The 16548-nt window shown below is 46.1% G+C and overlaps 1 protein-coding gene across 6 annotated transcripts in view; it reads right to left on the reverse strand.

Moving 5' to 3' along the window:
• cadps2 (calcium dependent secretion activator 2) overlaps nt 1-16548 on the reverse strand; it is a 393466-nt gene that overhangs the window by 146509 nt on the left and 230409 nt on the right. For all 6 annotated transcript variants that reach the window (XM_033037622.1, XM_033037627.1, XM_033037625.1 and 3 more), the window contains exons 12-13: nt 13109-13245; nt 2604-2791 (exon numbers count right to left, since the gene is read on the reverse strand). In XM_033037622.1, the coding sequence (XP_032893513.1) occupies nt 2604-2791; nt 13109-13245 (325 nt within the window). The remainder of the gene's footprint in view (nt 1-2603; nt 2792-13108; nt 13246-16548) is intronic.

Below are 16548 nucleotides of genomic sequence, written 5' to 3' on the forward strand. Positions count from 1 at the left end.
GTAGAGAAGGTGGAAGTATGTCACCTCTCTTCAGCTCAATGACGAACTGAAGATGGTAATCCTCGGTTGGCGCGCACTCTGCTTTGAGCTGTCAACAAAGGTTTGGAGTCAGTGGCAAGATGCTGGAGGACACTGTCTCGCTCGAGATCCCTCCTGTGGACGACAATTCCAAGCCAGGCCCGTCAGGAGCCGGCGAAGTGGATGTGAACTGACAGGTGACGAAGGTGAGCCAGGAAGATGTCACTTCAAACAACCCGCATTTGAAACAAGTACCAGCAAGGTGTTGAGATTCTGTCACCTCAGCTGTAGAGTTAGATTGCCCCTGGAACAAGCACTGTCATGGCATGTAACGAAGCCAAGGGGTTCTGCCATGGTACAATATCTTCAAAATAAACGCACTACTTTCTTTTGATTGTTCAGAAAAGCCCACAACACTTATCACCAGCAAAAGATGAACAAAAAAAAAAAAGGATTTCACACTGATACAGCATCTTTTATAATGCCAGGTAATAGAAAGTTCATTGCAGGCGGCAAGGTACTTTTGAGACACAATGAACTGCAGGAGCTGGTTTACAACAACAAAAACACAAAAAGTGCTGGAGTAACTCAGCGGGTCAGACCACATCCCTGGAGAACATGGCGAGGCAATGCTTCATGTTGGACTGATTGTAGTAGGGGCGAGAATGCTGGAAGAGAGGTGGGGGGGGGCTGGACAGGGGGGAAAAGGAAAGGGAGAAATGGATGCTCATCCAGACAGGACGAGCGGGGTTGGGGGAAGAAAAAAGAGGGGGGAGGGGAGAGTAAAAGGGTGGAGAGGGTTATATAGTATTTTTGGACTGTTGTCACTGCAACAAGGCAAGTGAAGTTCACATTTCTGCAATCACCTTGATTTCAATTTCTGCATTTTACGCTTTCCATTTTTACAAGGTCTATTTCAACATATAATTATATATAATTATATATAATTAATATTATACGTATACATATAATAATATACATAATGATACATATATATTATATTATGCTATTATATGTATAATATATGATATACCATATTATATTAATAAATTATAAAAATAATAATTATAATATATATAAAATTATATAAGCAAGGACCTATTTTAGCTGCGTGGTTTGATGGCATGGATGATTTGCCAGGTGTGTGAGAGGCTATGGGGAAGATGGCTGGAAACTGTTATTTGAAGTCTTCAACAAACCCTCCAAAAATCTCCAGGCCTCTCTAACGTGCACAGCAGCCGATGCAGAGGTACATGCCCCGCTTCAGATTTCCAGCAACTTTTGTGTTTCCAAAACACAGCCACTGTTGTTTGAAAGGCCTGGCTTAAAATGTTCTTCTTGCAAGAGCACCAAGTAAAGGCAAGTTGGTACAATGTAGCTTTAGCCTCCAGAGCTTGTTACGACCATGTTTCTCAGCTTTGTTAACACTGCTCCATTTGAAGTTTGAATGATTTCAGGCTCTTTTCTTCCATAGATTGTTTAATTCAGAATCAAACCAGTGCAAACTATTCAGTCAGTTATAAGCACACACTCAGCACAATGGGCATAACAGCAGTATTGCACTAAATTTGAATGAAGGAAGATTAATGTAGTCAGAGTCATAGATACATAGACAATAGGTGCAGGAGTAGGCCATTCGCCCCTTCGAGCCAGCACCGCCATTCAATGTGATCATGGCTGAACATCCACAATCAGTACCCCGTTCCTGCCTTCTCCCCATATCCCCTGACTGCTGTTCCTAAAAGCTCTATCTAACTCTCTTTTGAAAGCAACCAGTGAATTGGCCTCCATTGCCTTCTGTGGTGGAGAATTCCACAATTTCACAACTCTCTGGGTAAAGAAGTTTTTCTTCATCTCAGTTCTAAATGGCCTACCCCTTATTCTTAATCTGTGGCCCCTGGTTCTGGACTCTCCCAACATCATGAACATATTTCCTGCATCGAGAGTATCCAATCCCTTAATAATGTTATATGCAGCGGAGTTAGGGGATGTGTTGAGAAGGCCACAACCAGAAAAATAACCTCAATAAAATCAACTGCCCTTGGATTCCTTCCTCCAAGCCAAAGGTGAATCCAAGTGTTGAGCTCACCATACTACACCATATCTGACTTCCAGGCCAGCCTAACCCGTACGACTGTCAAGGTCCTGCTGAGGTTCATATGGACAACATCCACTGCCTTACCCTCATCAGTCCTCTTTAATGTAACCTCAACATTCTAATAGATTGCCTATCCAAATGTTGATGGAACCTTCATTCTCCTGATAGATGCTGAGGGAATGGGTGACGTTTCGGGTCGAGACCCTTCTTCGGACTGACCCCTTTTTGAGTCTGAAGAGGGGTCTCGACCCGGAACGTCACCCATCCCTTCTCTTCAGAGACGCTGCCTGTCCTGTTGATTACTCCAGCGTTTTGTGTTGATCTTCGGTTTAAACCAACATCTGCAGTTCCTTCCTACATAATCGCTTGCATGATCAACCCAGCTGGGAAGGAGTGGAGGATCTCCAAGTCTTTCCTCCTCTTGCACGTACGTCACCACGTTTCCCGCACACTATATTTGCTGGTGAGCTTTGACTTAATGGATTACCTGTTGCCATGAACGTGGGAGGCACAGAAGGCGAAGCTGTAGTGGAGGAGAGTGGGGTCTATCATGGTGCCTCCTTCTGCGCGCTCTATCAGTTCCTTGAGATAGCAGAGATGGCGATGGCAGCCTCGTAGCCCGTAGCGGGAGCAGTATTCATCCAGCACAAACACCTGGCCGGGACTAAACCAACCCTGCGGCAAAAGCAGAAGGAGATTGGAAATTATAAGAGTGCTGCACTTTAGAATTAGTCTCATGGTTCAAAAGATAATAGCAAATCTGAAGACTTAAACAGTGGAAAAATATAGCCACACTGAGTTTACTTTAGTTTAGATATACAGCGTGGAAACAGGCCCTTTGGCCCACCGTGTCCGCGCTGACCAGCGATCCTCGCACATTAACACTATCCTACACACCAGGGACAATGTTTACATTTACCAAGCCAATTTCCCTACATACCTGTACTTCTCTGGAGTGTGGGAGGAAACCAAGATATTGGGGGAAAACCCATGCGGTCACGGGGAGAACGTACAAACTCCGCACAGACAGCAACCCAGGTCTCCGGCGCTGCAAGTGCTGTAAGGCAGCAACTCTGCCGCCCTGGATAATGGATCTTTGTATTATTCTCCTGCTTATCTGTAATCCACACCTGGATTCATAATATATTTGCATTTACTTTGGACCCTTAACATAGTAACAAAGGGGATGACTGAGACAGTGAGCTGTTGGGTCAATTAGCCTCTTCCCCTCTGTTATCAGGCTTCTGAATGGTTCTTCCATAAGCTGGGGTACTGCCCGATTCGCCTCTAACCCATTGCAGACATTGGACTTTGTCTCTGGAATTATGTTCTATGATGCTGAGGCACCTCTCGTTTTATGTGTGTTTCATTTATGCATTTTAAAAAATAACATGTTTGTTCCTTTAATACCTAAGTGATTTGCACGCTGGCAATTTTGGAATAATGCACCTAAATTTACTGCTGACGGCATATCGCATATATGTTTAATTTACGCATTTTTAAATCACGCAATGCTTTTCAAGCACATTACCGCACGTGAAACGCGCGGTGCCTGCATATTCTGTACTCCATGTGTAGGTAGGAACTGCAGATGCTGGTTTACACCGAAGGCAAACACAAAATGCTGGAGTAACTCAGCGGGACAGGCAGGGTCTCTGGAGAGAAGGAGTGGGTGACGTTTCGGGTCGAGACCCTTCTTCAGACTGAGAGTCAGGGGGGAGGGAGACACAGTGATAAGCAAGGGTTTGGTGTGAAAATGAGACGTCAAAGGAGAAGAAAATGTCGAATAGATCATTGTTAGCGAGCAGAAACTGACAACAAAGGAAACAGAGATAAACTGTAACCCGGGGGACAGTCAGACTGGTCGGAGAACTGGGAAGGAGGTGTGGTGGTGAGAGAGGGAAAGCAAGGGTTACTTTAAGTTAGAGAAGTCAATATTCATACCGCTGTGGTGTTAGCTGCCCAAGCGAAATATGAGGTGCTGTTCCTCCAATTTGGATTCACATCTTCCCTTTTGCTCTCCATATTGTACTTCAGTCTGGTCTCCACGACAGTGTTGTATGTGGGGACCCTACTCGATGCACATTTGCTGCACACATTAACAGTGGTCCATTGAGTTTATGCAGCCAGAGTATGTGAGAAATGCTACCTAAGTTCAAGGTTAACTTAGAAACATATAAGATTGTTAAGGACACACTAGAGGCAGGAAACATGTTCCCGATGTTGGGGGGAGTCCAGAACCAGGGGCCACAGTTTAAGAATAAGGAGTAAGCCATTTAGAACGGAGACGAGGAAACACTTTTCTCACAGAGAGTGGTGAGTCTGTGGATTCTCTGCCTCAGAGGGCGGTGGAGACAGGTTCTCTGGATGCTTTCAAGAGAGAGCTAGATAGGGCTCTTAAAAATAGTGGAGTCAGGGGATATGGGGAGGAGGCAGGAACGGGGTACTGATTGGGGATGGTCAGCCATGATCACATTAAATAGCTCGAACGGCCAAAAGACCTACTCCTGCACCTATTGTCTATTGTCTAGTTGCAATTCACTGCTCAGTTACGCAGTTGTGAAGGGTGACCTGTGTAGTGCATTTGATGGAAGCATCCAACCCTCAACCAAAACATAAGATGTTATCTCTGGCATGGGTTACAACAGGAGTCCTCTTGTTTGAGAATATAAAACACGACATCTCATTTAAAAATCTCCAGGTTCTGGGACTTCCAACTGATGTTCTTTGAATTAACTGCAAAACCGATACAAGGCTAGCGGTCTATCAAGAAAGATTGAAATATTCACCACTCTACGCCCTATGTTGAGATTTGAAACTGCTATTGCATCCTTCACTTGAGAATCTTGTGAACACTTGGCACACAAGAACATGCTCTCAATTCCCCATGTGAGCAAGTATGTTCTGTCCTTGAATATCAGAAAGGGCTGCACAGAGTTCTGAACAGCCATCATGTACTGAGTACAAAATGAACCAAAGAATAAAACGTCGCTTAAACCTTCATTGTTCAAGTGCTCTCTCGATTTCAGTTTAGAAATACACTATTGAAACAGCCCCTTAGGCTCACGGATAGTCCATGCCGACCATTGATCACCCAGACTGTGGTTCTATGTTCTCCCACTTTCGCATCCTATACACTGGGAACAATTTACAGAAGCCAATTACAGAAAGCCTACAAACCTGCATGTCTTTGGAACATGGGAGGACCCGGAGGAAACAGGGAGAACGTGCAAACTCCGCACAGGCAGCACCCCCCCCCCCCCATAGTCAGGATCGAGTCGGGGCCTCTGGCACTGTAAGGCAGCAGGTCTACCGCAGCACCACTGTTCCCCAGTCTACAAAAGCCTACAAAATGTTCTTTATCATCTCCTGTCAATAGGTGTCGATTCATGAGGGGACATGAAATCGAAGTGGGAAATGCCCAAGGAGTCTCATTTGACTCATCTTTATACAATCCATCTGCGCCTGGAAAAAGTAGACTCAGGAACTGCAGCTGCTGATTTATGGAAGAAGGCACAAAGTGCCGGAGTAACAGCGGGTCAGGCAGCATCTCTGGAGATGGACACAAAAAACTGGAGTAACTCAGTGGGACAGGCAGCATCTCTGGAGAGAAGGAATGGGTGACGCTCTGGGTCGAGACACTGCTTCAGACAGAAAGTCACGGGAAAAGTAAACGAGAGATATAGACGATGATGCAGAGATATATAGAACAATGGATGAAAGAAATGCAAAAAAGTAACAATGATAAAACAACGCTGTTTGTTGAGTGAGAACGAGAAGCTGGTGGAAGAAAGGAAGAGGTGGCCAGTGGGCTGAGGGAGAGCTGAGAAGGGGAGGAGAAAGTAGGGACTACCTGAAAATTAGAGAAGTCAATGTTCATTCTGCTGGGGTGCAAACTGCCCAAGCGAAATATGAGGTGCTGCTCCTCTAATTTACAGTGGTCCTCACTCTGGCCATGGAGGAGGCCCAGGACAGAAAGGTCGGATTTGGAGTGGGAGGGGGAGTTGAAGTGCTGAGCCACCGGGAGATATGAGCCACCGGGAGAAGATTGTGAAACTGGGATAAGGATAGAACTAGTATACAGGTGGTCAGTGGTCGGTGGTCGGTGCGGACTTGGTGGGCCGAAGGGCCCGTTTCCATAATGTATCCTTAAACTAAACTAAACTAAACTAAAAAATAGGCAAATTCCCCTGTGACTGCCAAAAATACTTTGTAAGTTTTCTGCTTATTAAATATTGGCATAACAAACTTTGGAGGTTCGTTTGTTCTATGTGTAAAAGTACCTTGCAGCTTCAATGAATCACTATTATTTTGCCCAACCTTGACAAACCTGGGAAAAGAATAAAATGGGCAAAACAAAAAATCACAAGACTCATAAAAGTACAAAAGGAGCAAGGATGCAATTTGTAACAGGGTTGTTCTTAGCAGTGATGAAGTTCGTGTATCTCAGAGACTGTGTTTCCATTTGGATATTTGATCGAGCCATGGGAATAACAGACATCGAACAAAGAGCTTAATCGTCTCACACATGAAATCTCACATCAATCATCTCACAATGAAACAACTTCTTTTATTTGTTTCTTTGTATGCCAAGGGCAGCAGGAGAGAAAGAAAAGATATTTTGACAATATATAGAAAAAAAGAAAATACATTCAACTTTGCGGCAGGAATGTATTGAATTAAAAAACATTCAACTTTCACAACTTTAATGGCAAGCTGTGGCATTCAACTGAGGGCTGCATTTGCAATTGACATTATTTTATTAAAATGTGTTGCACATCCTAAACACTCGGCGTAAAGTGGAGCGAAGTTAATGGTAGAATGGCCTGTTGATAGTTTAAGTGTGCAGCAGCTTTCGTTTAGTTTAGAGATATAGCGCAGAAACAAGCCCTTCGGCCCACCGAGTCTGCGCCGACCTGCGATATCCGGTGCACTACTACTATCCGACACACTCAGGGGGAAACATTTGCAATTCTATCAAGCCAATTGGCCTACAAATCTGGAAGTCTTTGGAGTGTGGGAGGAAACCGGAGCACCAGGAGAAAACCCACGCAGGTCACTGGGAGAACGTACAAACTCCATAGAGACAGCACCCGTTGTCAGGATCAAACCTGGGTCTCTGGCGCGGTAAAGCAGCAACTCTCCTGCTGCGCCACTGTGCCGACCATGGTGTATTATTTTAAAGTTGAGCAGGGCTGTTCCCCCCCCTCCTGGTTAATATTCACCTTTCAGTCAGTCACAGCAAGACAAATGGTGTTGCCATGGTTGTGCAGCAGTCGTGAAGTGTTCTGATCACGCATACTTCAAAACGTTTATTTCTGCTCTGACATTCTTACATAGGAGTAACTTGTCTATGTCATTCTCTGTTAGGTACCTTACATACAGGACAATAAAATGTGTCTATCATGTTAGTGGTACAACTGAACTTAAAGGAAGACTAAAGGGCGACTGCAGACGGCAAGCGCGACCTAACGTGGTCGCTTGAGCCATACGGCCTCGCGGGGCCGGTGCCACTTTGATCGCCGGAGCCGTATGGAGTTGTGCGGAGCTGGTCCCGACATCGCGCGCGGCTCCGAAAAACTGACACTGTCCAAAAATTCCGCTCGGCAACGGCCTGCCGGGCCGCAGCCACACTGAGGCCGTACGCACCGCCTCGACGGGCGTGCGCAGCGTCTCGACACCCTATGCAGCGTCTTGACGCCGTACGTCACCCGCGAACTTCCCGCGGACTTCGCTCGAACTTCACGTCAACTCGTACGGGATCACTCGACCTCCGCGCGGCCCCCGCTTCCGGTTTGGTCGCGCTCGCCTCATGCGGGCGCATGCTGGTAGGACCGGCCCCGTACGGGGATCACTCGACCTCCGCGCGGCCCCCGCTTCCGGTTTGGTCGCGCTTGCCGCATGCGGTTGCATGCTCGTGGGACAGGCCCTTTAAGCATAGATATTTACAGCAAAAGTTGGCCTTTCAGCCCATCGTGTGTGTTCTGCCACATTGTAGAGCAGTCCACTCGTCAATAACACCCATCCCCACCAACCAATAACCTCACTAACCAATAATTCCACCGCCATTTTAAATATTCGTCAGATTTCCTCTTAAAAGGTGGAATCACATCAGAATTATACAATTATGAATTATATCTAACATGCCAAGATATAACTTGTCGAAACACAGGTACTATCGCAACGTTTACGAAACATTTAGACAGGTACATGGATAGGATAGGTTTAGTGGGATATGGGCCAAACGCAGGCAGGTGGGACTAATGTAGATGGGGCATGTTGGTCAACATGGGCATGTTGGGCTGAAGGGTCTGTATCCATGCTGTATCACTCTATAAAACAAGGAAACGTAGATATTGGTTTACAAAAAACCTGTCTGAAGAAGGGCACCGACCCATTGTGCCACTATGCCACCCTATGTCTTTTCCAGCATTCTCCCTCTCTACCCCCGACCACATCAGTTTGAAGAAGAGACCTGACCCGAATGTCACTTATCCATGTTCTCCAGGGATGCTGCCTGACCCGCTTTGTGCCATTTTTCCTAAGTTGTAACTCCCTCTTCTCTGTCCCTTAATGACATTGCTAAACCTCTTACCGTGTTTGAAGGGACTGCAGATGCTGGTTTGAAATCGAAGATAGACACAAAATGCTGGAGTAACTCAGCGGGACCGGCAGCATCTCTGGAGAGAAGGAATGGGCGACGTTTCGGGTCGAGACCCTTCTTCAGACAGTTATTTTGTAAGCAAACATCCATGGTTCCTTGTTTCACAGAGTTATACAGCGTAGAAACAGACTCTTCGGCCCAACTTGCTCGCACACCGACCAACATGCCCCATCCACACTGGTCCCACCTGCCTACGTTTGGCCTTCCCTCTTATCACTGAGTAATCTGTGCCATACTCCACATCAAAGGCAATTTATGTCTCAAACTTCCGAACACAACAAATTAGAACATAAAAAAGTTGAGTCGCCTATCCATGTTTTCCAGAGATGCTGCCTGACCCGCTGAGTTATTCCAGCACTTAGTGTTCCGTTCAAAGGCTGTCTTGCCACTGTTACACCTGAATTTGCAATTAACTATCTCTGTTTTAATCTTTACATTTCGAAACTATAATATTTTACAAAGAAACTGCAGGGGATTAAAGAGGAGATTAGTCAAAGGGCAATGTTTACTTGCAAACGTTAATCAAGACATCCTTTAATTCAGATTTAACATCACTGATAAATAATCCTGTTCAACTGTTCATTGACTCAGGTGGAATGCAAATATTTTGCAGGTAACATCGCAGAGGGATGTTATGATGGAACCACAATTTAGGATAACCATCTGGACAGGGATTATATTATTTTTGAAAGAAGACAAAAAGTGCTGGAGCAAGTCAGGCAGCATCTCTGGAGAGCAGGGAAAATGACAGACGGGTCAGGTCTCTTCTCATACTGATGGGGATGGCAGTGGAGAGGGCGAATGCTGGAAAAGAGGTAGGCTGTCACAGTGGCACAATGATATTGTGCATTAACAAACCCAAAGACCCGGGTTCGATTCTTGCCACGGGATGCTCTCTGTACGGAGTTTGTGCGTTCTCCCTACGATCCCATTGGTTTTCTCTGGGTGCTCCAGTCTCTCCCCACATTCTAAAGAAGTGCAGGTTTTGGAGGTTCATTGGCTTCTGTAAATTATCCCCGGTGTGTGGAATAGAACTAGTGTACTGTATGTGTGATTATTGGCCTGCGTGGACTCGGTGGGCCGAAGGGCCTGTTTCCTTGTTCTCTCAAAACTATATGGATATGGGGAGAAAGAAGGAACAGGGTACTGATTTTGGATTTTCAGCCATGATTATATTGAATAGCTGTGCTGGCTCAAAAGGCCGAATTACCAACTCCTGCGCCTACTTTCTATGTTTCTATGTTTTTATGTTTCTTTTTTTTTAAATTATTTTTTATTTTTATTTATTAGAAATAGTGTACATTACAATGATATATGTGTTTCTATGTTTCTATTGAATTATGTTTCTAACTAAACTAAACTGGACAGCAGTGGAGAAAGTCAATATATTCAATAGATTCAAGCTGCTGGGCCTTAATATCTCTGACGATCTGGCCTGGGCCCAGGATTGATGCAATCCCTACGAAAGCTCATCAATACCTTCACTTCCTTGGAAGATTGGGCAGATTGATTATGTCAATGAATACTCGTTGATAGAGTCATAGAGTGATACAGGGTGGAAACAGGCCCTTTGGCCCAACTTGTCCTCACCGGCCAACATGTCCTAGCCACACTATTCCCACCTGCCCGCATTTGCCCCATATCCCTCCAAACCTGTCCTATCCATGCACCTATCTAACTGTTTCTTAAATGTTGGGATAGTCCCTGCCTCAACTACCTCCTCTGGCAGCTTGGTCCATACACCCACCACCTGATCAGTTCTGTTTTGAAGACCGTATATTCTTTTGTAAAGTAATTCTTTGGAGAGCCGGGCAGACAGTTCTCATTCAGGAAACATGGTGGATGGTGCACAGCGAGGCTCCTCCTGGTCTGTTCCAATGTCTCAAGCACCGATGCCAATTATTTGCTTGATAATGATGCCGGTGGTTTTGTGAGCCAATTTGTAACAATGGTCCTCTTCTCTCTGCAGCTGCTGAGAGTGTTAGTCTTAGTCCCCCATGAGCATAAGATAGTGCTTGTATTTTGATTAACACCAATTATCCCCTGTATTTGGGGATTAACAGCACTTCAGCGAAATTGAATATTACTTTCATACTGTACTTGCGGATCAGCAAATAACGAGATGATAATATTGGCCCTCCATTATAAAGCAACAAATTAGTGGATGTTATCTATTCACGGGCAGCACAGTGCCCAGCGTCAGTTACAGTTGCTGCCTAACAGTGCCAGAGACCCGGGTTCGACCCCGACTACGGGCGCTGTCTGTATGGAGTTTGCACGTTCTCCCCGTGACCTGCGTGGGTTTTCTCAGAGATCTTCGGTTTCCTCCCACACTCCAAAGACGTACAGGTATGTAGGTAAATGGGCTTGGTATACATGTGAATTGTCCCTAGTTTGTGTAGGATAGTGTTAATGTGCGGGGATCTGTGTGGACTCGGTGGGCCGAAGGGCCTGTTTCCGCGCTGTATCTCTAAACTAAACTCAACTCAACTTCTCATATCTCACAGGGATTATCATCGCCACCATCAATACCCTGGGTCGATATGCCATTGATCAGAGACTCAACTGGATCAGCCCAGTACGTTAAAAAAGCAGTGAGCAATTCAGACACGGACACGTCAAAGACTTTCCACTATCCACTGGATACAGTTCCTGAGTTTTTGGCACATTGGCCTTCGTCAGTCAGAGTATAGAGTATAGAAGTTGGGAGGTCATGCTGCAGTTGTATAAGACATTGGTGAGGCCGTATTTAGAGGTGTCCATGGTGTTCAGTTCTGGGCACCATGTTATAGGAAAGATGTTGTTATGCAGGAAAGGGTGCAAAGAAGGTTTACGATGATGCTGCCAGGACTCGAGGGCCTAAGCTATAAGGAGAGGTTCAGGCTAGGACTATTCCTTGCAGCGCAGGAGGATGAGGGGTGATCTTATAGAGGTGTACAGAAATCATGAGAGGAATAGATTGGGTAGATGCACAGAGTCTCTTGCCCAGAGTTGGTGAATCAAGAACCAGAGGACATAGGTTTAAGGTGAGGGGGGGGGGGGAGAAAGATCTAATAGGAAGCTGAGGGGGAACTTTTTAACGCAATGGATGGTAGGTGTATGGAACAAGTTGCTGGAGGAGGTAGTTGGGGCAGGTATTATGAAGGCATGAAGAGTTACTAGAAATTAGCCAAATCAATGTCCATCCTGCTAGGTTGTGCTAACAGCGGTATAAACCAGCATCTGCAGTTTATGTTCATGTTCTAGGAGCAGAATTAGGTCATTCGGCCCATCAAGTCTACTCCGCCATTCAATCATTGCTGATCTACCTTTTCCTCTCAACCACATTCTCCTGCCTTCTCCCTGACACACTACCTAATCAAGAATCTATCAACCTCTAACAAACGAAATCCCCCACATCTCCTTTCTAAATGTACGTCCTTTTACTCTGAGGCTGTGGCCTCTGGTCCTTGACTCCTCCACCAGTGGAAGCATCCTCTCCATAACCACTCTATCCAGGCCTTTCACTATTTGGTAAGTTTCAATGAAGTACCCGCTCATCCTTCTAAACTCCAGCGAGCACAGGTCCAGTGCCATCAATCATAGAAACATGGAAACATAGAAAATAGGTGCAGGAGTAGGCCATTCGGCCCTTCGAGCCTGCACCGCCATTCAATATGATCATGGCTGATCATCCAACTCAGTATCCCGTACCTGCCTTCTCTCCATACCCCCTGATCCCTTTAGCCACAAGGGCCACATCTAACTCCCTCTTAAATATAGCCAATAAACTGGCCTCAACTACCTTCTGTGGCAGAGAATTCCAGAGATTCACCACTCTCTGTGTGAAAAATGATTTTCTCACATCTCGGTCCTAAAAGATTTCCCCCTTATCCTTAAACTGTGACCCCTTGTCCTGGACTTCCCCAACATCGGGAATAATCTTCCTGCATCTAGCCTGTCCAACCCCTTAAGAATTTTGTAAGTTTCTATAAGAACCCCCCTCAATCTTCTAAATTCTATTGTTCCTTCCTTTCTCCCTTTCGAAGTTACAATGACCAAAGGGTTATAGAAGATGTAAACCTGTTGAATGAGGCTGGATGTTAATAATGCAATTTTGTTGGTTCTTTCGAGATGTTTAGTCCTTGTATGACCCCCTGTCTAACGTGCGTCCCTTTGCTCAGTACCTTCCCCCGTTCAGTGACACAGCAGTGGCCATCAACTATTTTCAAGTCTGAAACCTACTGGCGAAAATCCTTAATCTTACTCCTGGCAGGAGGTTTTTCAACCACGAGTCTGGTGAGATGTGTCATTTTGTCCCCAACACCTCCGCTCTGCGGGCTGCTTACCAGACAGGAGTATGAATCGTTCAGCCTGTGCTCCAGCGTTTTCCTTTGAAGCACTTCGAAAAGGGTTGAGTGGTCAAATCTGCAGGGATCAGCAGCGATGAACTCGTCCATCCCTTGCTTCTGAGCCCGGTCGGCATCTACAACAATAAAGTGAGTGATGAAAGTCAGCGCGCGACCAGGCTAGGCGAGACTAAACTAAACTTGTTCCTTTTAAATTCAGATTCAAATGTCGGCAGCGGCAACGTTGAAATGATTTCAAAAAGGGAAGCTTAATTAGAAATATAGTTATGGCAGCTTTTACTATGATGGAACAGCCTTGATCTGGGATTTATTGCAAAGATTAAGCAGCAAAGGTGATGCGCCATGCACTATAGTGTGTTCTCCGCTGAGCTACTGCTGTACAAACAACGCAAAGCTTCATATGTCCATCAGTTCATAAGTGATGAGTGACCCACTCATTCCTGGGATCATTCTCCTAAACCTCTGGACGCTCTCCAACGCCAGCATATCCTTCCTCTGAATACTCCAAATGTGGTCTCACCAGCGTCCTATAATGCCTCGGTACACAAAAATGCCCACCCCCCCATCAGTCTGAAGAAGGGTTTCGGCCAGAAACGTTGCCTATTTCCTTCGCTCCATAGATGCTGCTGCACCCGCTGAGTTTCTCCAGTCACAACCTTCTATAATGCCTCAGCAATTCATCCCTGTTTTTGTATTCTAGTCCTCTGGAAATAAATGCTAGCATTGCCTCTGCCTTTCTTACTACCGATTCGACTTGCAAGGCTATCAATATTATTAGAAGGCAGAGCTGACGACAATGTTTGGTACTTGCACACGTGCAGTGATATGCAGAAGATGCGTGGGTGCAGTCAATGCGCTTCTTCGTCTCCACGGGCTGCAACGTTGCAGCTTCGGAGTCAATGCAATATGACATGTTACCGTCGTTCTGATGCAACTTAGGATAATAACATCAAATAGTGCAAGGGCATGATGGAGAGGATGTTTCCACAAGTTGGAGAGTCTAGGACACGAGGGTACAGACCTTTAGAAAGATGAGAAGGAATTTCCATCCGGCACTCAAATACACCTGGAACATTTCCGACATCTCCCTACCATATCTAGACCTCACTATTTCCATCGCTGGTGACAGACTACTGACTGACATCTACTATAAACCCACTGACTCCCATGGCTATCTGGGCTACACTCCTTCCCATCCTGCTTCCCCTAAGGACTCTATCCCTTACTCCCAATTCCTCCGTCTACGCCGCATCTGCACCCAGGGTGAGGTGTTCTAAACCAGGGCATCGGAGATGTCCTCATTCTTTAGGGAACGGGGGTTCCCCTCTTCTACTATAGATGAGGCTCTCCCCAGGGTCTCTTCTATACCTCGTAACTCTGCTCTCACTCCCCATCCCCCCCACTCGTAACAAGGACAGAGTCCCCCTTGTCCTCACCTTCCACCCTACCAGCCGTCACATACAACATATAATCCTCCAACATTTTCGCCACCTCCAACGGGATCCCACCACTGGCCACATCATCCCATCTCCTCCCCTTTCAGCTTTCTGCAGAGACCGCTCCCTCCGTAACTCCCTGGTCAATTAGTCCCATGAAATGCAATACTTGTCGCTTTACCTCCCCCCTTGACTCCATCCAAGGACCCAAGCAGTCTTTCCTGGCGCGTCAGAGGTTCCCCTGCACCTCCTCCAACCTCATCTATTGCATCCGCTGCTCCAGGTGTCAGCTGCTCTACATCGGTGAGACCAAACGGTTCACAATAACCAACCTGATCTCCCGGTGGCTCAGCACTTCAACTCTCCCTCCCATTCTGAATCCGACCTTTCTGTCCTGGGCCTCCTCCATGGCCAGAGTGAGTCCCACCGCAAATTGGAGGAGCAGCACCGCATATTTCGCTTGCGTAGTTTACACCCCAGCGGTGTGAACATTGACCTCCAATTTCAGGTGGTCGCTGCGTTCTCGTTCCCCCCCCCCCCCCCCCCCCCCCCCCCACATCAGTCTGAAGAAGGGTCGCGATCCGAAACGTCGCCTATTTCCTTTACTCCATAGATGCTGCCTCACCCGCTGAGTTTCTCCAGCATTTTTGTCTACCTTTGATTTTCCAGCATCTGCAGTTCCTTCTTAAACAAAGGAGTTTCTGTAGTTAGAGGGTGGAGAATAGGTGGAATTCATTGCCACAGACCGTTGTGAAAGTAAGGATGCAGGTACAGCAAGCAGTGAAGAACGCGAATGGCATGTTGGCCTTCATAACAAGAGGAGTAGAGTATAGGAGCAAAGAGGTCCTTATGCAGTTGTCTAGGGCCCTAGTGAGACCACACCTGGAGTATTGTGTGCAGTTTTGGTCCCCTAATTTGATGAAGGACATTATTGCTATTGCTGGAGTGCAGCGTAGGTTTACAAGGTTAATTTCTGGGATGGCGGGACTGTCATATGCTGAGAGAATGGAGCGGCTGGGCTTGTTTACTCTGGAGTTTAGAAGGACGAAACATATAAGATTATTAAGGGTTTGGACACGCTAGAGGCAGGAAACATGTTCCCGATGTTGGGGGAGTCCAGAACCAGAGGCCACAGTTTAAGAATAAGGGGTAAGCTATTTGGAAAGGAGACGAGAAAACACTTTTTTTCACAGAGAGTTGCGAGTCTATGGAATTCTCTGCCGCAGAGGGCGGTGGAGGCGAGTTCTCTGGATACTTTCAAGAGAGAGCTAGATAGGACTCTTAAAGATAGCGGAGTCAGGGGATATGGGGAGAAGGTAGGAACGGTGTACTGATTGGTGATGATCACATCGAATGGCGGTGCTGGCTCGAAGGGCCGAATGGCATACTCCTGCACCTATTGTCTATTGTCTATTGTTGTGGAGGCCATGCCAATGGATATTTTTAAGGCAGAGATTGACATATTATTGATTAGTAACGGTGTTGGCGGTTAGTATCCTTCGTCTATGAATTAAGAACGTCCTTGATGCTCAATCCCACTGAAGAAACTAACTGACCTGCTGAGTTACTCCAGCATTTTGTGTCGCTCTTCATATCGTTTTAGTTTCCCCAATGTACGTAACACCTTGAAGCCGTGGCCTTTGCCATGACTACAATTCAGAGTTGATGATTACAAAATAGTAATTTCGGGACATCTTCTGCCCTTTGTACATTTCCTATATAACTTATTTAAGTCTGCCTCAAACACCTTTAAATTGTCATTCATTTCAGTGCAGCAGTTCCTTCCAACTCTGTCCTTTAAATGGGAGCAGCCCAGCATTGCCGCGCCTTTACACACTCCCTTTGATTTGGTGCCTTTTGAAGATATAGTCGTGGGTGCTTTCAGCGCCCGCGGTGTTTATCAAGGAAAAAGTGAAGCACAATAATTGCTCCGTTCGGCATTACCTATTTGTCCGCACTTCAAATGAGCTTTAGCTGTCAACC

The sequence above is a fragment of the Amblyraja radiata genome, chromosome 19 (assembly GCF_010909765.2).
Source record: "Amblyraja radiata isolate CabotCenter1 chromosome 19, sAmbRad1.1.pri, whole genome shotgun sequence".
NCBI classification, from domain to species: Eukaryota; Metazoa; Chordata; class Chondrichthyes; order Rajiformes; family Rajidae; genus Amblyraja; species Amblyraja radiata.